Source organism: Lissotriton helveticus, chromosome 4_1, assembly GCF_964261635.1.
Source record: "Lissotriton helveticus chromosome 4_1, aLisHel1.1, whole genome shotgun sequence".
Classification (NCBI taxonomy): Eukaryota; Metazoa; Chordata; class Amphibia; order Caudata; family Salamandridae; genus Lissotriton; species Lissotriton helveticus.
This window is the reverse complement of record NC_136063.1, coordinates 719,160,974-719,183,766: the sequence shown is the minus strand read 5'-3', so window position 1 is coordinate 719,183,766 and position 22,793 is coordinate 719,160,974. Positions and strand designations below refer to the sequence as shown.

At 46.3% G+C, this 22,793-nt stretch overlaps 1 protein-coding gene across 4 annotated transcripts in view; it reads right to left on the bottom strand.

Annotated features, from left to right (window-relative positions):
* Positions 1–22,793, bottom strand: part of TRAPPC8 (trafficking protein particle complex subunit 8) — a 1,467,367-nt gene that overhangs the window by 1,197,089 nt on the left and 247,485 nt on the right. For 3 of the 4 annotated variants that reach the window (XM_078687367.1, XM_078687364.1, XM_078687365.1), the window contains exon 3: positions 20,646–20,729. The exons of the other annotated variant lie outside the window; for it this stretch is intronic. In XM_078687367.1, the coding sequence (XP_078543493.1) occupies positions 20,646–20,729 (84 nt within the window). The remainder of the gene's footprint in view (positions 1–20,645; positions 20,730–22,793) is intronic. 4 annotated transcript variants of the gene reach the window in all.

Below are 22,793 nucleotides of genomic sequence, written 5' to 3'. Positions count from 1 at the left end.
GATGTGAAGAAGAGAGCATTAAGAAGAGAGAATATAGAATGAAAGGATGAGGAGGACAGGACAGAGGAAAAAAGGCAGACAAATGATAAAACGGAGACACAGCTAATCACTGCTAGAAGAGTGATAGTAAAGAGCCTAGATCGAGAGGAGAGAGAGCAGAGCATTGATAAAAGTGACGAGGAAAAAGGGCAGGGCTAACATGAATAGAGGGCAAATCAGAATTACAGGAAATAAGGTAACACACCAGGTGTGACAAAGATGATAGAAAACAATTAGAGAGTTGAGAGGATAGACTCTTAGAGCAAAGACTTAGGGGACAGACAACAGATCAAGGTTAGAAGATAGAGACTGAGGCTGTGAGAGTGTTGAAAGTGGTGCTCACCAGAGAAAGAAGTGAGCTGTGGCCTCCTTGGCACAATTTTCAGCACCTGCACTTCTTTTTTTACAAATTAAGCTGCACGCGCCTACAACGCTTTTAAGAGTGCTCGATGATTGTCCTTGCTCGCAGTAAGGCCTCGTCTTCAGTATTGTTCCAGCACCTCACGGACCAGGAGGTGATCATCCTGAGCACCTATAAGATTACTACTATCATTCACCCCGTGTCATTAACAATCTAAATACTTTGTGAGTGCAACTGCCTTCCAAGTTTCTATTAGGCAATTAAGTCTGTCATCAGAGGGAGGTGCATGGCAACATCTATTGGGGTACGAAGGACACAGATTACAGACGTGGAGAGGGCAGACGAGAGCCTAGGGAATTAGTACTTAGACGGCCTGAGCATCCTGATTTGAGACATAAGTTGTTAGAAGCGAAAGAGGAGGTGGCAGTTCAGGAAGAAAGGCTAAGGTGCTTTGACTTCACGGCATACACGGATAGGACTCATGCAGAGAGGTATAAAGCAGGAAGATTGCTAACATGGCTTGCAGACCCGACCAGAAGAGGGAATACCATTATAGAAATTGCGGACCAGGCAGGGCGCTCGTTGTGTAGGCAGGATGAAATAAACACCAGATTTCAAGACTACTATGAACGGCTTTACAAGAGTAGTGGCCCCAGAGAGGCGGGAGAGATAGAGGAGTACCTGGCGGAACTCCCACTCCATACCCTATCGGAGGAGGATGCAGACCAATTGGGGGCGGAAATCTCTGAGCATGAAGTATGGGTGGCCATAAAGGGCTTAGCTGGGGGAATGACTCCGGGTACAGATGGGCTTCCCAAGGAGTTTTATGCTGCTTATGTGACGGAGTTAGCCCCTAGATTTGTAGAGCTATATGCAGAAGTTTGAGAAAGAGGTACCCTGCCACAGATCACTCGGGAAGCAGTGGTGATCCCACTGCTCAAGCCAGATAAGCCCCCGCTAGAGTGCACAGAATATAGGCCCATGTCAATGTTAAACCTGGGCTTTAAAATATTAACTACTGGCCACAGGGTTGCTCCATCACATGACCTCCCTGGTCCAGCAAGATCAGGCGGAGTTTATTCCCAACAGGAACACGACTCTGAACATACGGCGCCTTCTTGCTATACTGGAACTGAGTAATAAAGAGGACCCAGATGGAGCGGTATTCGCAATAGATATAGAGGTGGCATTTGATAGCCTGGAATGGGAATTCCTGTATGCCGTATTGGCAAAAATGGGGATCGGCAGGGTTTTATAAAGTGGGAACGGCTGTTATACTCGGATCCAGCAGGGGTGGGGAATCCCTATCTCCCGACGCCTGAGACATCTAGATTTCTTACAAGGGCAAGAGGTTTTAATTTCTATTTTGTCCAAAGGACAAGTAGACAGTCTTACGGTAATCTGATACACGGCTGTTCAACCCTGTTGGTCACAGCCAGTTAATAAGTAGCTCTGCAAAGTTTATTGGCAGTGAAAGGGTCAATTCAAAAGCTGGGGAGCTGCACTTTAATTTCTCAAGAGCATAGAAACAACATGATGGAGCTGAGCTCAAAGTTGCAGCTCTGTATAAAACATCCACAGCACTGGAGTCTTTTTGCTTTCTCCCTGAGGCTCATATGTGGCTTCCAGGCCCTCCCCTGGTACTTTCATTTTCTTCGAGCACTAAACGAACATGGGGCTTCTGCAGCTCCAGAACACTCGCATCACTGGAATGTAATGTTATCAGCCGCTTGGTTCCTGCTCTGACTTGAACCTTGTGACCTCCTGCTTTTTATTCTGTGCTACACCCTTGGGCCTCAATCGACCCAAACTCCTCAACCTCGACTCCGGGAGGCCTACAGTAAAGCGCCATGCTTTCCCTTCTCACGCAGCTTTTGCACAACCATCCTTTGCACTTTGCCTTTACTGTGCATCTTATGTTTCACCTGGTGCTTGAATTTGCTAATCCCACCCCACCCCACTCTGCTGCCCCCTCTGACTGCCCAGATCCGCCCGCTTTGGCCTTGCATATCCTACATCATCCAGGGCTTACAATAACACTCAATAGTTTCCCCATGGGGAAAACATGCAGTCCTCAGGCACACCCTCATGTCTGTCCTTGCACTGGGCCTCTCGTCTCACTTCATGCGTGCACCAGGGGCATCTGAACACGCTACTGTAGCAGCTACAGCAGCTGTAGAGTTCTTGATGGGCCTATTCTTTCTGCAGGTCCAGACAAAGGTTCATAATTGACATGAAAGGATATATACATGGATGAATGAGTGTAAGGATGAATGACTGAAAGAATGAATGGGTGAGTGCAAGGGTGAATGAATGGATGGGGTGAAAGTGGATGGATGAGTGAATGGTTGAATGGATGGACGACTGGCTGGAAGGATGGATAGATTGATGGGTAGAAAGGTCTATAGTTGAGTGAAACGGTGAATGGAGGTATGAATGAAAGGGTGGATGGATATGAGTAAAAAGCACAATGGTGGGGTGAAAGATGTAAGAGCAAAAGGATGGATGGAGGGATGGGTGAAAGGATAGGTAGGATTGAAAGAGTGGATGGAGGGGGTGAAAGTGGATGGATGGATGAGCGAAAATATGGATGGATGAGTGGAAGGAACGAAGGAGGGATGGATGAGTTTGAATGACAGATTTAGAGATGGAAGGATAGGTTTGGCCAGGGGCATCGTGAACCCCTCTGTTTAGCAGCTACAGTGGGGGTGGAGCTCTTGATGGGCCTCATCTGTCTGCAGCTCAGCAGTCAAAGGCCCATAATGAACGTGTAATGGTGAGTGAGTGAAAGGATGAATGGATGGATGTATGGGTGAAAGGGTGGATAGATGTGAGTGTAAGCATGGCTTGCTAGATGGATGAATGAGTGACGGGGATGGTGGATGGATGTCTTGATGAAGGGAAGGGTGAAAAGATAGATGGGTTGTAGGGTGGATTGATTAGTAAGCTAAAAGGTGGATGAGTGAAAGGGTACATTGATGGATGAGCGGAAGGATAGGTGAGCGGAAGGATGGACCAATGGCCGAGATGGATGGATATGGTTGGGGATGGATGGGTAGGTTTGAATATGGATGGGGGTATGGATGGATGGACAAACAAAATGGGGAAAGTCTGATGAAAGAATGAATGGATGCCAATGTAAAGGTGAAATGCTAGATATCAGTGGGTGAATGAAAGGATGAATGGGTAGATCTGCAAAAAAGAGGCAAAATAAATAAATCACTAGTATTCGTAACATTCTATATTATGAGCCTGACATAACCACAGAGGCTATTATCCGAGCTCTTTTATGATGAGAGTGCTGCCATTATTTGACAGTGCACTACATGGCACCAAAGGGACAAGTGGATTTAGTTACAGGACAAGTAGATTTATGAAGCTACCTGTCCCATGGAAAAGTAGATATTTTATTAAATTCCACACCCCTGGATCCAATGGCCAGGGTCCGCGCAATCTCGGCACAGTATCGGGTAGAGGGGCACACGCCGGGGGTGCACCCTCTCCCCACTATTGTTTAGCCTGGCCATGGAGCCACTGGCGTGCAGGGCGAGTTCCGCGAGAGAGTACAGAGGCCTGCAGGCGGGAGGACTAACACACCATATAGCACTATACGCTGATGATCTACTGATCTTTTTAAAGGATAAAGAGGAGGAACTGAGCGGGGCTAATTCATGATGGAAGAGTTTGGTATACTCTCAGGATTAAGGGTCAATAGGCAGAAATCTCGGCTATTCCTGGTGACGGAGAGCACTCCACCTCCAGTGGAGATGGGAGAACTGCAGTGGGAACCCCAATGCTTTAGATATCTGGGAGTGAAGATCTTCCACTCGATGCGGGATGTACACGAAGGAAACGTGGCAGGAGCGATTAGATCACTGAAAGGCAATATGACCTTGGAGGGGGTGGGGGAGGGGGGGGGGGGACTACCTCTATCGTTAACAGGAAGGATCTCCTTGTTAAAAATGGTGTCTATTCCTAGGTTGCTCTATTACTTTACCACACTCCCAGTGTGGATACCGGGAGCATGGTTCTGAGATCTGGACTCGTGCATCTCAGCCTTTATATGGGGCATGAGCAGAAGGAAGGTAGCTTTATCCACGTTAAAAAGATCGCAATCAGAGGGAGGACTGGCAGTCCCAGACATGGAGACGTACTACTTAGTAGGGCAGCTTAAGAGATTCATGCAGTGGGTGGCGGGAAATCTTGTGCCAGAGAGAGGGAGGCTCCCCTTCGCCCCGGAGAAGGCGGAGGTGCTCGGCACCCTGATGGGAACACTTAAGCAGCGACATGTGCACACTAATGAACACAGGGTGATCCAGCGTTGTTGGAGCAGAGGTCTGCAAAAGACTAAGACAAAACGCCTGTACTCACCAGAGCTGTTGCTTGCACTGATATAAGTGCACCCGCATGGAGGGCAGTGGAGGAGTATAGAGGAGTGGGAACAGGCAGGGGTGACAAAGATTGGGGATTTATACAGAGATGGGGAATTACTCACCTTGGAGGACTTCAGCACAGAATGGGATATCCCACAGGGGCATTTCCTGCTCTATGGAGCAGTCATAGGAGCGTTGCGAAGACATTGGGGGTAGGGACGACAGAGCCACCGACACATGCTACCTGTGAATACATAGTACCGGCGGGGGAACCATAAAATCGGTCACATGCTAATACAGGGACATTAGATGGGACTCTACGCACCCGCTCGAGAAACTACGGACTAAATGGGTGGAAGACCTGGGCAGACCATTAGAGGGCGAAGACTGGGAAAACATATTACAACAAGCCACTATAGTCTCTTGCAACGTGTGATTCAACCGGATTGGCTTTTACATACTACATAGGGCATACTTTACCCCAGATAGAATCAACCGGTTCTTCCACAGGGAAGATGCGGAATGAACAAGATGCAGAGAAAAGGGAGCAAATTTGATGCACACGATGTGGAGTTGCCCATCTCTAGAGAACTAATGGCAGGAAGTGACAAGGGAAGTGGCGGGGATTATAGAGCAGGAGATACCACGCACACCAGAACGTCTTACTAAACAGGTTCCCACACACAGCTAAGACTAAAGTCACTGATACATTTCAAGACCTTGAATTTATATTGGCAAAAAGAGAGATAACCAGTTAATGGGAAGCACCGAATGGCCCCAGTCTCCATAGATGGAAGTAAGAGCTGGAGAAATGGGCAAGCAGAGAAGGTAGAATTCTGCTCAGGAATGCAAAATGAGGCAGAGGAAGGATTGAGAGAGCACGAGCTTGGGCGGTATTACTGGAAAACATGAAAAACTCTGACCAAGAAGTGGAATCTGCCACCTCCGGTGGGTATCCAGACAGGGAAGCCCTGGGAGACGGGAGCAGGACGAGGGAATGGTGAAAGAGCTGGAAGGGAGGAGCCCATAATGGAAAGGTTCTCCAAGATCGACAGGGAGGGCCCCATCCTACGGATGTACAGGCTATATGATCACAGTGCAACTCAAAGACGTAGCATGATATCATAGGAAACAGCAGGGCAGGGGAGAGGGGGGGTGGTGGGGAAAGGCTGTGAGGGGGGGATAATGCCTATACAGAAGTAGACTAGGCAGCGGCTCGAAGACTAATTTTCATATCTTGTTTAAGTTCATGGGTGTACTATGCAGTATGCACTAAGAGAGGGGGACAAAGTGACTGGAATATGTAAATATATTGCTGGCATTACAGATGTAATGTTGAATACAAAAAGCAATAAAATATGTTTAAAAAAAATAAAAAAATTGGAAGCTTCCATCTGATGGAATGCCCAAGCTACTCGCATTTTGTAGGTCCAGCTATAAGCCAACATCCGTTTTGTAATATGGAAGGTGCTCAGATATAAGGCTTTATGGGAACCTTAAAGGGCTTCTGCGATTACAATCTGCTCTACTAAGGCAATTCTCAGCCACTTGGAAGTGCTCTTCAGAATCAATTTTTTTTTATTGCGAGGTAAAAGATCATAAGTACACAGCTTAGCTGCCTACATCAGGGCGCCGGCAGAGCGAAATCTGAAAGACATTACACCGCGTTTAGGTCTACATCCCCGAGGGCGACCCTGCGATAAAGTCAATACACAGCACAATTATAAGGCACCTGGCTAAGATACCACTTTTATGTTATTATTATTATTATTTTATTTTTGTAAAGCGCGTAGTCACCCAGAGGTATCCCAGCGCTAGGGACCCTAATTCTGAAGTACGGTGGGCCAAGGACCAAGAGAAAAAGAAGGAGGTGGGGAGGGACAAAGATACAGAATAAGGAGAGGGCAGACAGATATGATTAGGGAAAGAGATGAGTCTTTAACTGCTTCCTGAAGCGCAGATATTGTGGTATTATGTAACAAAAGAAACAGAGAAATAAGCAAACAACACTGCCTCCCCCCACCCTGCCTCTCCCCACCGTACCCACCCCACCCCCCCCCTCCGCATCAGTTCATGACCATCACTTCTGCCTCTCTCTAGCAGTCAAGCTCTGGTTAGTACCCTTCAGATTAATTAGCGGAGGCACCAGGTGGTTCTAGTGGTATGCGTTGTAGGATTTGCAGGTATTTCGAGCATGTTACTTCCCTCATGTCTTTGGTAAGGAGTTGCAAGAATGAGCCTATATTTTCGCATATTTCTTGCCCTACCCCTCTACACTGAGCGAAAGGCGCTCCATTGCTAAGAAGTGCCAGAGCTTCTGAACCCATTCTCCAGGGTCTGGAACTAATGAAGACCCCCAATGCACTAGCAGTACCTGTCTTGCCGCAAGCAGTGCGAGAGCTATCTGCTTACCCCTTAGTGATTTCAAAGGGAAGGACCCAGGGCGGGGAAGTCCCAGTAACGTGTGCACAGGCTCTCGTGGTAATGTAATCTGAAATGCAGTATCAATGTCATCGAGGATTGCTGTCCAATAACGCACCAATTTCGGACACTGCCACAGTAAATGAACCAGAGTGCCAGTAAGACCACACCCCCGCCAGCAGAGGTCTGACTTAGTTCTGTCCCACTTTTTGATGCGCTCTGGGGTATAATACCAGTAAGTGACTACTTTATAAGCAAACTCCGCACCAGCTGAGTTGGAAGCGGTGTTATGTGACTGATAAAAGATGTGTTCCCATTCTGTCTGCGTTAGGGGCCTCCCAGTTTAGTCTCCCAACGGACCTTTGCCTTTGTGCGTTGTTTCTTAGGGCGTGCAGTAATCATAGCTAAAAGTTCAGATACAAGTTTACGGTCGTCCTTTTTACAGACAAGCCACTTTTCAAAAGTTGTCATGGGGTGAGACATGAGAGCAAAGTTTGGAAACTGTCACCCAATGTACGAGCTGCGAATAATGGAAAGCATCTGTCGCTGGTAGATCATAATCCTTGCGCAGTTGGGGAAAGGGAATCAAACCATCTAGATCAAAAAAAGAGCCTACTCTTTTACAACCCTCCTCCCTCCCCTATAGGCCCCAAGCTCTATGTCTGCGTGGAAGCCACAGTTCGCGCCAGATAATACAGCCGGCCACCGTTTGGTCCAAAAAGTTCCAGTGTTTACTGGACAAGGGCCTGTTCCATTCCGTGATGTAGCGGACGCAAGATGCTTGGTAATAAGCACCCACGAGCGGGAAGCCAAGCCCACCACAGGCTTTCGGAAAGGTGACTAGTGGTAATGCGAGCCGCGGTTTCTTATTATCCCACAAAAACTTGTTAAGGAGCTCTTGTAATTTCCAAAGAGTGCCCGGCGGTGGACTCACAGCAAGCATTTGGAAGATGTATAGGATGTGCAGGAGCACCGTCATTTTCACTGCTGCTACCCTCCCGTACCATGCCAGGTTAAGACGGGACCAGGCAGACAACGCCTTGGTCGTTTGTCCCAACAATAATTTATAGTTGAGGGCAGATGTCTAAGCGATAGACAAGGTCAACCGAATACCCAAATATGTGATGTCCGTGTGCACCCATTGGAAGGCGAAATCCTATTGCAGGTCCAGGACCTCAGCTTCGGATATAGAGAAGTTAAGAATTTGCGATTTCGTAAAGTTGACTTTGAACCCTGCGATATCTCCAAAAGCAATAAGCTCTCTCGACAGATGCCACAGTGTGGACTGGGGTTGTGGGAGTGAGAGGATGACATCAATCGCATACATACTAATTTTGTGCATCAGCGCCAAATTTGATACCTACAATGTAAGGGGTGGATCAAATACGTTGGGCAAAAGGCTCCATATAGAGCACGAATAACAGCGGGGACAGGGGACAACCCTGCCGCGTTCCCCAGGCAATGGGGAAAAGGGTCGATTTACATCCATTCACCCGCACCACCGCCTTGGGGGAGGCGTACAGGCAACGTACCCATCGTACAAAGTTATCGCCAAATCCTAATGCACGCAAGACTGCGAAAAAATATTCACAGTCGACGCGGTCAAAGGCCATCTCCACGTCGATCGAAAGTTAGAAGGCCTGAGTGCGGGAGCGGTGTACTAAATCTATGAAGTGGAGGAGTCGCTTGGTGTTATCCCCTCCTAGCTGCGTTGGGACAAAGCCGAATTAGTCCGGGTCTATAAGGCCATCCATTAAGGGACTAAGTTGTGCGGCTAAGATACTCGCGAATAACTTCGCGTTGAGGTTAACGAGTGAAATTGGCCGGTACTACCCGCACTCTTTAGGGTTTTTTCCAGGTTTAAGAATAACAGAAATTGCCGCCTCTGACATTGAGGGAGTCACCTCCCCAGTATCGAGGAAAGAGTTAAAAAGCCTTGTTAAAAGGGGAGCCAGCTCCATGAAGAATGTTTTATAAAACAGTGCTGGAAAGCCATCTGGACCCGGGGATTTAGCCACTTTCAATCGTGCTATAGCTGAGATGACTTCCTCTATTTGAATGGCTGAGTCCAAGGGGTCAGCCGATGATTGAAGCAAAGGAGTGATATCGCAAGAATTTAAGTAGTCCCCTGTGTCATGTGAGCGAGCATCCCCCCTCGTGTAAAGGCGGTGATAAAACTGACGGAAGGTGTCGACAATAAGGGTGTCTGTGTTATGTTCCACTGCATTCAGATCTCGGACAGATTGGATCGCTGACATCTAAGTTTGCGCCCGCAGTCTATGTGCTAACATCTTCCCTCCCTTGTCCCCAATGAGATAAAATGTATGCCGTAGGTTCAGAAGGGCATAGTCAGCCCCGTCCATGTCTAGGTGTTTCAGCATGCGTCGCCTAGTTTCCAGTTCTCTCCAAACTATTGGGGCTCCGGTCCGTTTATGAAGTGCTTCAAGTTCTCCCACCTCCCTTTCCAATTCCGCACGCTTTTCTTTGCGCAACCGTGCAAAGAATGCTGCTATCGTGATAAATTTGCCCCGCACCACTAGCTTCAGAGCATCCCATACCGCCACGAGGAGTGCCCGCTTGGTCATTCTCCGAGAGGTAGTGTATTATTGTATTCCGGATTCAAGTGATGACTTTCTCCGAGTGAAGAAGGGAGTCACGGAGGCGCCAGCCCGGTGGTGTCGAACGCTTGCCTTGTGAAGTGAGTAGTACTGATATGAGGGCATGGTCCGAGAGGGAACGGGGAGTGATATCTGCTGAGTGCAAGTTAGAAAGGAGAGAGGGGGAGGCAAAAAAATGTATCCAAATGTGCATACGTTTTGTGTGCTGCTGAGTAGTAAGTGTAATCGCGCTCATTAGGGAGCTAGATACACCACACATCACTCAGTCCACAGTCGGCTAACCACTGCTTCCCTCCCTGCGACAGCGCCCCTGTTGGATTCGACCTTTGCTCCGATCTATCCATCCCTGGGTCCATCACCACATTCAGGTCTCCTCCCACTAAAAGCCCCGCATCCGGAGAGGCAAGAACTTCAGAGAGGGCTAGACGTAAGAAGTGTTCTTGCCATTCATTCGGGGTATAAAAGGACCCTATTGTCATTAGTGTGTCCCCCCCATTGTACTCGGAGTGCTAAGAACCTGCCTTTGATATCCGCCACCGTGGAAATTACTTTTCATTGTGATCGTGCACTAAAAAGGATTTTTCTTATTTTTTTTGCAGAGTTTTATATAGCGCGAACTAGACCCGAACCGAATCGGGTATCAGAGCGCTTTACATAGCACCAGTTACGTTACATGAGGACACACATTAATTTTTTTATTTTTTTTTGTTAGGCACGGGGAGATTAAGTGATTTGCCCAGAATCACAGGATGTTTGGCGTCGTTACCGAGACTCGAACCCAGTTCCTCCAGGTCCGAGGTCGAGCGCCCTAGCCGTTAGGCCAACTCCTCTCCCCAAGGATTGCAACCCCATTTTTCTTAGCCGGACCAGAGGACCACAGCTGCAGTGGGAAACGCTTATCTCTCATCCGCTTAGTATATTTAGGTAGAAGATGGGTTTCCTGAAGCAAACATACATCACTCTCAGCGTTTTTTAAGAGAGTAAGTATTACAGAGTGCTTAACCGAGTTATTTAACCCTCGGACATTCAAGCTTACAAAGTCCCCACCCATCGGATCGAGGGAGGGAAAGAAGGTCATATAGCTGCCCAAGCGCGACAGAGCCACAACCAGAGTAGGTCATTTCCCTTGGTCCAGGTAACTGCCAATCTTGTCTAAGAAGTGATGTGGAGCCCCATAAACAATCCCAAAAACCCAGAGTCACTAGCAAAATAGAACAAAACCAAAGATAAAACACAGAAAATCCAATGGAGTGACAAAAGTTTGTCTCATAGTTCATATGTTCAGGGGGACACGGCACACTCCCAGTTCGAGCCATGTAGTACAGAGCAATCCCTTGTATGATGGGGAGCGAGGACACTGCTCACCATCAGACTGCTCCCTTCCTTGCGCTACAAAAAATAAGCCCAACTGGATACCGAACTACTTGAAGATAAAGGTATGTCTGCATTGTCCGTCACCTGTGCCACTGATGTAAGGGCCGCCTCTCTCTCTAGCTTTCTATTGGACGTGTCTGGTTTCGAGGCAGGAGGCGATCTTCCAACTCGCTGCCACTCGGAAGAGCGCCGGCGAGAAGTAGGTCTGTCGTTCCCAGGCGTGGCAGGGGGCTGATCCAATCCCAGGATATTATAAGCGGCCTCCAAAGAGAGGATCTGTAAAAGTTTGCCCTGGTGCTTGAAGATGATGCGAAACGGATGGCCCCAAGAGTAGGGGATGCCTTGGTCCCGAAGATGGTTAGTGATGGGTTTTAACTCCATGCGCTTGATCAACGTGGAGGCTGCCAGGTCTTGGTAAAGTGCGGGCTGATGACCGCAGAATTGCACTGGGTTGAGATCTCTGGCCTTGCGAAGGATTCGTTCTTTGAGTTGAAAATCATGTACACAGACGAGGGTGTTGGTGGGGGGGGTGCTTTACCACCTTGCAGAAGTTCCACACGATGAACTCGTCACTTTGTATTTCCTGATCCCCGTCCTCGGAGGTCATCTCCTTCTTCCTTCCAAGTGACCGCTCGGATTCTGATGTTATTACGTCTGGAGCGGTTCTCTAAGTCCTCCAAGTCCTCTGCGTGAGCCTGAAGATTAAGATCATGTTCCTTGAAGCATACCATATCCTGCTGGAGCTGGTGTAGATAGTCTCCTTCCCAAATCGTGTTCCTCATCAATGGTTTCAACATGACGCCAGACTTCTCTCGGGTCGGAGGAAAGCTGGGAGCGCAGCTCCTGTGTATCTGCTTTGAATGCCGTGAACAATTCGACCATGCAAGCCTTCGCTGCTGGCGCATCGTCTTCGTGAAGTTGCTCAGTCTTGGTTTCAGACTGGGAGGCAGATTGGCCCAACGTTTTTTGCAGGACATCCTTCAGGGGTTTGTCCTTTCTACCTCTGGCCTTTGACATGGTGCAGCAATCAGGTGTCTGTGCGCTGTCGTACGCTCTCAGAGCATGACAGCAGCAGGTATTGTCGAACACGCGTAAGAATCCGACTCCCGCAGGGCAAGCCAGGCCGCAGCTCAAGAGAGAGGGCGAGCGGTGGTAGATTCGGTGTGGCAGCGCGGTTCAGGGCCAAGTGTGGTAGGTCAAGGTTGCGTAGCCCAGGCGGTTGTCTATAAGTCTTCAGCCCCTCTCGAACATTCCGCCCACCAATGGAGGACCAGAACACAGGACTGGGGGTGCGGGCCGCCGGGGCGACACCAAGACTAAGGGGTCTATGGCCTGATCGTTGTTGCATTGATAATATTCACTGTCGCCTCCCGGGTGTCAGAGGGGAAGTCAAATAGCCAATGCGGGGGAGCGACATAGCCAACTGTCACCCCCCAGCAGGGCACACAGTGAGGCCTTCAGTGGAGCATTAAGGTCTCCTCAGGTCGATTACGCAGAGCCAGTGGCCCCACCGGGCCGCGAGATAGTTTGCAAAGGCAGGCTTAGGGGACCACCACCCGCCGATCCGCAAGCAGAGGGCAGGCCTCCCGCTCACCAAAGCGCAGCAAAGCAAGTCCACGAGACCTCCTAAGCAAAGATAAGGCCTAAAAGAGGTCGCAAGGGGGTGGGGGGCGGGTCCCCACACCCGTCGCTGCCTCCCTAGCACCACCACCACAGGTAGATCACGGTATGCGTCCCCTACAGCCGGGGCCAGCCCAAGGCCACAAGCTGCTCCTCAAAACCCATCGACACCGCCAACAAACGCATCAGATCAAGAGCCAGTCAGTTGCCACCACAGAGCACAAGGCCCCTATTTCAGCAGGGGGTGGTGGGGGGGGGGGGGGTACGCAAAGTCCAATATCGCCCACCATTCACAGGATGCAGGGGCCTCCCGAGACCATCACCAGCGCCGCGCCGTCCGCCGATATGCGGCCCGAGCCACACATCTAGAGGCCGGCTGCCGCCCCGCCTCCCCTCACCTCTGTACGCCTGGGCCCCGGTCGCCTGGGCCCCGAGCAGCAAAGGTATAGAAGTGTGCGGGTGGTCGCTGGAGGTCCGCCCGCAGCTGTGTCCGCAGAGAGGTTCGCTCGGGGACTCCAACGCCGGACCCCACCACCTCTAGGGTCTCGGCCCGCCGCAGACAGGCCACCTCCTCCGGTTCAACAAAATGGCGGCTGCCGCACGGGGCTCCCTTAGGTCTCTTGCCGGCGGTCACCGCGCTCAGTGTCCCCTCTCGTCCGGCCACATAGCTGCTCCGATCAGGCTCCAGACCACCTCTCTAGGCGATCGAGGTCGCAGCGAAGTTGAGTCTCCACGCCGGAAGCAGAGTCCTGCCAGGCACGCCGGGCCGCAGCAAGGCCGGGGCCGGGCAGACCACAAGAGCCACCAAAGGACCAACAAAGAAGCTCACCACCGGTGCAAGGGCAGCAGCGGGCACCTCTACACTCGATAAGTGCGGATGGGCACCAGAAGGGAGGATATAACAAGGCTTATGGCAGGCGGCGCCTGAGGGATAGGGAAGCACGTTCTATCTCGCTGCCATCTTGGCCACGCCCCCTGGAGGTGCTCTTCAAAGGAAACCTTGTCAAAGTTTGCCTTAACTTTTTCCATGGTCACACAGATAACTCCCTCAGATGTCTTCGAGATCGATACCAAAGTCCGCTTCGTGGAAGGCTTCTGTGTCGGCACTGAAGAGTGCTTCAATCGATTGGGGAACAGCAACCTTGACTGCTTTTACTTCCTAAGTGCCAGGATTGTAAACAGTGAAGACATGTTATCAGAAGGCATCTGTGTAAGAGCAGCCATTGTTGCCAAGCCCACAGGAATGTAAACTAGTTAGATGAAAGGCAACATATAAGAACAGAGTAACGTGTAAACATTCTACGAGACGACATATTCAAGTGCTGTTATTCGTCTTTTATTTTCCGCTGTGCAAAGTAGGAGGGGGATTCTGGCACCAGATTTACTGCCTGAAAGACTGGCTTCGGACACGGCTCCACAGACACGTTGCGGTACACACGGGATTCCGGTTACACTCTGAGAGAATCCCCCTCCTACCAGAGAGCTTCTCAATTTTTTTAATCAGAAGTATCAATTCTCGCCGCAATATTGACTACAATTGAAGGATTACTTTCATCACCAAATTTCTTTGCCCTGAAGAAGCCCATTATGGGTGAAACGCGTTGGCTGATTGCATCATCGGCATACTTTGCACAGCTGAAAATAAAAGACGAATAACAGCACTCTCATCTAACTAGTTTGTGATTTTTTTCGTGGTCTACAAGCAGCAGGCCACTTGAGGTGGGCAATATACTGTATTAATTCTGTGACTAGCCCTGGTAGTGAAGTCTTCTAAGACCCAGCTGCTTGGTGCTGCGTAAACCCACAGGAACGTACTCTCCCTTGGGAGCTGGTCAAAATGGTTCAGGAGCCATCTGAAACAGTTCCAGCATAGCAAGAAGTAAAGCTTCAAACTGTGAAGAGTCAGCATAAGGATTTGGAAACTCTAGTCTCATCATTTTCAATATCTGGATCTTATCTGATGAAGAAGAGGGCAGTATAGGGAATGGCATGCAGACTATCAACAGTCCCGGGAACAGTACTGTTTCCTCTAGAAATAAGTGGACAGCTCCTTCCTACAGCACCTTTGTGTTTTTCAGCAACTCGAGCCCTTACAAATCACTTACGTGTGGGTAAAGGAGTTCACTTGCATGTCTCCCTCCGTGCTTTAACCAAAACCAACTAGTTCGCCCACTTCTTCATGGCCTTTGGGTGCATGGAGGCACACGAATCGCAGGTTGTAGCACCATGCTCCAATCTTAAGCACGATCTGCACTTGCTATGTGGATCTGAAAATGTACGGATTGGACTGAGGAATGAAGAAGCAGAACAGAACTATTTTGGTGCCGCAAAGATGTAGTAGGAGGACTTAATTAAGAAATTATGTCACCCAGGAAGGAGGTTTATAGATAGAAAAACTCAATACATAGAGCAGTCGATGGTGTCAAATCCAGCAAACTCATTTAGGAAGGTGAATGTAGTTAAATAATGTTTGAGCTCGGCAGAAGGAACATGGTTACATGCGAGAAAGAAGGTGAAGGGCATGGAAACCAGACTAGAAAAATTCAGATAGTTAATTTGGACGGGTGAAATCTGAATTCTGTTGAGCACCCGTTAGTTAGGCACTTTGACAAAAAAGTGATGGAAAAACAACAATAATTGGAAGGAGATGAGGGGTCTGCTGTTGCTTCTCACAAGAGTAGTTGCACAATGGTAGATATGAAGTACTGAAGAGACTGCATGTATGGGAAAGGGATAGTAGGATACATGATGTAAGCACTAAAAGGTTTGATGTTTTTAAAGCAAGAGATTGCAGGGGAAGCCTGACAGGTCAGGAGATTTAAATAAGTGGATAATTTCATTTGAGGAGCTGGATGTAAAATGGTATTCATCTATGGGCAATGGGAAAGTAGATAGGGCTGTGAACAAAGAGAAGACGGTTCCTGCGGTGTTCGATGTCTGCATGGTAACAGTTGAGAAAGTCAACCGATATGGAGATAAAATTGAAAAAAATAGTAGCGTTAGGAAGAAGTGAAGCAACAGCATGATTTTGGATGAGAATGAAGTTATGTAATTAAAACTGCTAGGTAGTTTTAGCTACCTTCAGGGCTACTTTCAGGGCAACTGTAATGGTGTGACGTACTTGCATCCAGAAGTCAAAATCTTCACAACTTCAGTCATAAGTTGGGGCTCTCCAGGGCTAGAGGAAGGTTGAAGCAGTGAATACAGAGATGGGGACAGAACATAAGGAGTCAGTAGGCTCCTTGCAGAGCATGAAGAATTAGGATGAGGTTGCTAGGGACTTTACAAAAAAGAAATGGGATTAACATGAATTTTCCATTTAGACACTAAAGCATTGGTGTTAAATGAATGTGGGGTGGTAGTTCTAGGGCCGTACAGATATGGGTGTGGCCTGAGGGGCGTGGGAGAAAATAAGACTGCAAGCAGTTGTGAGAGTGTGAGATATCTATTTGGTCCAGAGGAATGCTTTGTCAACTAGCTGGGAGGTTTGAGTGCTGGGTGAGGTTCTGATTAGAAAGAAACAGCAAGAGTAGAGTTGTGTTTGGTCTTGGAGGTTGAGCTTCATACTCCCATGAAGATGAGGTCAACGAAGAAAGATTGAATGGACATGCGCGGCCAATAGACTACCATTATATGTGATGTGTGAAGTGCAAATATGGAAATAAGTAGGTATTCCAAGAGGCAAAGGATTACCAGAGAGAATGAGAGGGGCAGTCTGTAGTGATCCATCAACAGAAAAGCCGGATTCCCCTCAGCCTCTATGGACGTGCATGTGCAAGCATGATCTAGCTAGAGTGGGCGCAGGAGTTGTAGACCCTTGAGGTCAATGCAAGAGTGAGTGTATGCTTGACTGAGTGAGAGAGAGTGAGACGAATTGTGGAAGTTATACATCACTGTCCTGCAAATTGTCAGCTGAAAGACAGAGAAAGTATCAAGAACAGTGAAAGCAGTAGATGCAGTAGGAGTAAAAGGAACAATAATCATATGAGATTAAGCACTGATGTGGTTGCAATCAAAATCAGCAGAGTTCAGGAAAGCCCTTCAGAACGAGTGAAGACACCACCCCAGGAACAACTTGCCCCTGCAGGAAAAGATATATGTATGCTATTAGGAACAAAGAGTGTGAAGCTCACCATTATTCTAGCAAAGATGATAGCCACATAAAAAGTATATTACAAGTCTATGTCACAGGAGACCAATGATTAACTAGATACATGCATGAGTGAGGGCAAAACCAAATTCAAATCCCACTGAAGGACATAGACCTTAAGAAAAGGATAAAGATGAAGCCGACCATCAAAATGGTACCTCTTACCGTCATTTTTACAGCGAGGGCTTCAAAAAATGCATGTAGGTATGTAGCAATGGTTACAGCAACGCTGACAGGACTCTATCTTAATCCCTGAAGTAGCACAGTAAGGAATGAAAGACACAATGTAATTTAAACAGGTCTTTAGCATTTCATTGAGGTGTCTAAAGCCCAATGACAAAATATTACCAATCTTCCCTTAAAGAGCCCCTGGTAGAGTCCTAATTAGTCACACACATTGCAAGTAGGTTTTCTTCCAATATGTTTAAATGTTCATACAACAATTTTTTAACAACCAGGCAACAACATTCAGCAATGGGAGGCAGGTAAAATCCTACGAGGTCAGCCCTCCCTGCTGGACTAACAAATCTGTAACCTGGGGAAGACAGTAAAGTGTTTTTTTCTTTGAAAAGATAAGGCTTTATGTGAACCATATTAGAAAAGGCGAGCTATTTGCATTAATATGAAGTTGCAGGACCATTTGAATTTCATAGGAGTCTAGAGAACCAGGGGATGTGGGAGGAGAAAGTATCACCAATCAACCCAAAAACGAAGATGCAAACTCCAGGCACTGATTGCTTCTCTCTGTAGTGAACAGCATAGTGGAGGGGAATGCACCTGGTTTAAAAATGTCCCATCAGGATTTCCATTAGTGTATTTCACAATGTCATCTTTGGAGAAACTCTTACTCAAGCTTTTTCATCCACTTAACACGGGAAAATACTGAAGATTGTTGATGAGGGACCACTTAGAGAAAAAGTGAGAATGAATTCCCCCTGCTTCTCTAAATAGAACACAGCGTTTAAGCTGTCTATGAAGACAGTAACACCTCTCACCTACAGAAGAGCAAAGAACAACTTCAGGCTAAGAAAAACAGCCTAAGATGCATGTGGTTCATGTGTAGATATTTTGGTGGAGATTCCAAATGGCATGTGTCTGACGGGCCTTCCTTCTGAGAAGAGGTTGTGGTTCAAAGAGACATTACGAGTGGGAGCTTGAAAACCAGCCTCTCAATGAGCTTGGATTACAAAGTTCATCAGCGAGTTGAGATGCTAATTCCGTTTTTTATGCAGATGGCATAGCAGAACTTGCATTCGCAGTTGAGCCAAGAAACCCATGCACTTTCACAAGGCCATTCAACGCAAGAGTCACTTGAATTACCATACTGAAATCATAGAACGTTTGGAAATGTTCTACTGCTTACTTAGAAGAGATCCTATTTTCTATGGACTGAGAATGCTTCACTTACCTACTATACCTAGCCTATACCTACTCTTCTACTCTGACACCATTGCAGTGGAAATAGAGGATACTTCTCTTCAATTGAAAAACACAGATGGAATTGGAGGAGGTGCGTGGATCTACTTAACACATAGGCTACTACTACTACTGTACACACCTTTGTGAACATACTGGGAGATGTACCAAGTATTGGTTATCAAAACTACATCTTAAAACTCAATTATGCTTTACATTGACTAGTGCAAGTACATGTCTTGGAGATCTACAGCTATCATTTAATGCCCAACTGCATCCTCAAAGGCCAATGCCAGCATGTTCATGTGGAAAAATTGCACAAGGAGAATCAAATGAATGTAAAAAAAATTGAATATCAGTCTAATGCCCCTTGCATTCTTGGTGACAACTAAAAACCTAGAGTAAAACTCCAGATAATTTCGATCCCCAAAAGTAGCTTGATTGCCCATATAAGACTTTTTTTTCCAAATTTCGTCCAAAGGCTCTGGTAATGATTTCTGCAACTTTAGTGGGGACGTCAGAATGATTAGCTGATTGCATGTTCCTCCTAGACATTTATTTTCCTCTTTCCCTCTCAGTCTCTCTCTTTTTGTGGATTCACAAGGGAGGAACTTTACAAATTTGTTGAGATTTTGACGTATAAATCAAAATAAGCAATAATGGACATCTTTCCAGAGTCTGCAAAAATTACTGCAGATTGGATTCAATGCACCAAAAAAGGATTATTGTTTGCGTGTCTTGTATCTTGAAGCCAGAGATCCACATACAAATGGGTCCTGTCAGGTCTGTACCAAGCTGATGTCTAATTGCGTGAAGCCTCCATGCTAACCACTGCATGCTCTGGTACACAGGTGGCTCACCTTGAACAAAATCCAGAAGAAATCAATCATAGGAGGAGGTAAAGACAACATTCCCAAAGCATCAAAAACAGCTACTTGGAAATGTGTAATAGTGTGTAACGGTCCCAGCTCAACACCATAAACAAAAGAGTGAATGCAGATATGAACTTTTTATTTCTTTGGTGATAACGGAGTTCATCTCCATTTAAAGATGGCACTAGCCTATACTAAACAATAGCAAATGCAGAATGTGCCACTCGGGCAAGGTGTTTTTGCCTTCATTCAAGTGGTCAGGCCATCAAGATATTGATCTATACTGCTTATTTGATATTTCTTGAAAATGCAGCAGGAAATTCCATTTGCTTCTGCTCTAAAGTAGACATTAGGGTCTTAGCTCTATCCATACTCATTCTAGGTGGTGCTGTGGGTAACAAAGGGAGTGATGGCATGGTGGCCAACAAATGCTGATAAATGGTAAACCTCACTGGTCTGGGTACCTGAACATTCATTAATATTACAGGTGATGCTTGCCCAAAACCATGGAATAGGATGATAGTCCAGTCTTGAAAAGGGAGAACTGTGTCCAAATGAGGAAACGCTCTGTATAATGAGAACTGTAATGCCACTACATAAGATCGTCTCTTACAGGTGTTGAATAATTCAAACATAGGTGCTGCTTAGAAATTAGTTTCATGAAATTCCTCATGCAGGAAATATTTAAAGACTCTATGGTATGTATAAAGGTTGTATGGAAACTACCATCTCAAAGACGGTGTACAATGTGTTACACTGGCATCCAAGTAATTGGTGCTCTTCAAGTAAGAAAATCAATCCAGCTTCTTTCTTATGCTTCTCAACTTTTTATCTTATCTATTTTACCTGAAAAGATTCTCCCAAACAATGCTCTAGTGCTAACAGTGGTACTGATCTTGAAGGGGAAAGTCTTACTATAAACTGCGCTCCTATCAAATCAAGGGTAGCCCGGGTATACCAAAGCACCGGTCCTAGGTGCTCACGCTGCCCTTGCCAATCTGCAAACTACAAGGTCCAGGATCCCCTTTAGTATCAGCCTTGTCTTGGGATTTTTTCAACAACCTCAGATGAATTCCAATGAAGAAATTACAAGAGTCTGCAAAACATTACTTGTTTGGCCATTTTAAGAAAAAAAAAAACACAAGTGAGTACAAAATAATATAACAAACCCTGTAGAGGCTATAAGTTCATCTATTTGTTAGATTTTAGAAGGAAAGTACAGAAGTAAAGTGAGCCACAAAACCACCACCATTATTAATTTAAGTGGAAAGGAGGAACACATATCTTGCTCAACAGACTACTAGAAAGTCTAATGAATGTAATAAGGAGAGATGAATTTTTGAAAAGGAAAAAGTAGGGTGAAAGGGCACTCCGGATAAGTTTCACCAACCACAAAAATACCTGAATAAAACTTGGATGTGTTCAGTTCCATCAGAGTGTCTTTCCAATTACCGTACCAAGGAACGCTAGCTTTAAGTGTGCGATCTGATAGAGAAAACATGGCACCATTAATCTACACATGTGAACACCGGACATGTAAATGCTTAAGATGTTAAGAAAGTTTATCAAACACTATGGGAACAGAAAATATCTTAATATTTAACGAGGTTATTATCTGGGTTGTACATACACCTCGATAATCTAATCATGACAAAAACACAACACTGTTAGCTGCCAATTCGGCTTCCATAGTTAATAAAAAAGCAACTATTAAACTATTTGGATTCACAAAAGAGATTGCTGGTCGCTATCAGAAATAGTAAAAATGTCCCTTTTTGCACTGGCATTCTTCAATTCCATCTTTTTCACTTAATGCGTTGTATTTGCATTTCACATAAAACCAATATTAGAATAATCACAATCACCACATTATACACCGCAAGAAAACACATTAGAAAGCAAACACTAACAGGGCATATGTAAATAATTGGACGTCCTTTGTAGAATAATTGAGTAATGAGAGCTACAGCAAGCAAGAGAAAATACTACTTGGAGTCTTAGGAGAACAAACGGACTTGGTGTCTCTGTGGCAGCTGTTTTCATTAGTGCAGCGTTTCTATGCTTCAGATTAGACCAGCTTTCTTCTTGAAGAAACGGAGTTTGTCTTTTTTTAGTGAGCTTGCCTCGGAAGGTCAGGAGAACAATAGCATCGCTGATTCTAAAACTGACTAGCATCTTGTGTTTTGAAAAGAATAAGTAGGTTAGGAGTTGTACTAATTCTACGTAATCGATCGAGAATCATATTTACTGCGGACAGCTTTCAACTCTATCCATTTTTTTTTTTTTAGGAGATCAATAGAGGCCACGACCATAGTCCAGCCAAGTGAGATCAAACAAATGAGTTAAAAATACAGCTACTGCAAAAGAGAGGAGACTCTGCTTAGTGCTTTCATCTGGACTGGGCAGAAGTTAAAGTAATGACACTATGCGTATGAGATAGATCTCTCTACGTTAATGGACTTTTTGTAGGGTGAGCAGCATGTTCTATGTAGATTTGGCAGTTTAGTATTTCATCTGGATTACGAGGAGGACATGCAACAATTATTAAGAGTTATTTGAATTGTTTTCTTATGGTACACAATGGCCCAGCACACTAGAGCATTCCAGATGTTCAGCAAAAAACAACAATAGCAATTCTCCAAATGATGGAAGCAGCAGTTCAGCGGAGTTCGTTTGTAGTATGTTCTTTATTTCTTCAATTTAAAAACACTGTAGCCAACGCGTTTCGTCCTTCATGGACTTCTTCAGGGCGGAAAGCATAAATAATAATTTTGGTTCCCTTGGAAAAATATCCTAAATCACTCCCCAATGGCACCCAGCTCGAACTCGAGAATGCCTTTAAAAAGAGCTCTCGAGTATGGAGGACGCCACGCCACTGAGCCGGCTTTGATACTTTTCGATAAAGACTAACTGTTTGGATACTGAAGCACCGCTGTCACACCTCTTTTGATAAAAAATAAAGACAAAAAAACAGTTTTAAAGGCATTCTCAAGTTCGAGCTGGATGCCATTGGGGAGTGACTTAGGATATTTTTCCAAGGGAACCAAAATTATTATTTATGCTTTCCGCCCTGAAGAAGTCCATGAAGGACGAAACGCGCTGGCTACAGTGTTTTTAAATTGAAGAAATAAAGAACATACTACAAACGAACTCCGCTGAACTGCTGCTTCCGTCATTTGGAGAATTGCTATTGTTGTTTTTTGCTGAACAATTGGAATGCTCTAGTGTGCTGGGCCATTGTGTACCATAGAATTGTGAGCAAGGCATCTGTCTTGGGAGATTTAGGGGCTTGTGAATCTCCGGTCCGTGGCACCTAAAATAATCACCTCACTATACAGTATCCAGGATAGGTGCAATTGCGCTTGACGCCATTCCCCGTTCTCTTCTTTTTCAATTGAATTATTTTCTTAGCACAAATTCCACCATGCTGAGGATGAGTGCCTGCTCAGAGTAGGCTCTCTAATCTGGGACATTTTGCTTATCACTGAAAGCTGCCTCCTATAGGCCGAAAGGTGTTCTTTAGTGGTTGTAACAAAGTGTTGAACAGCT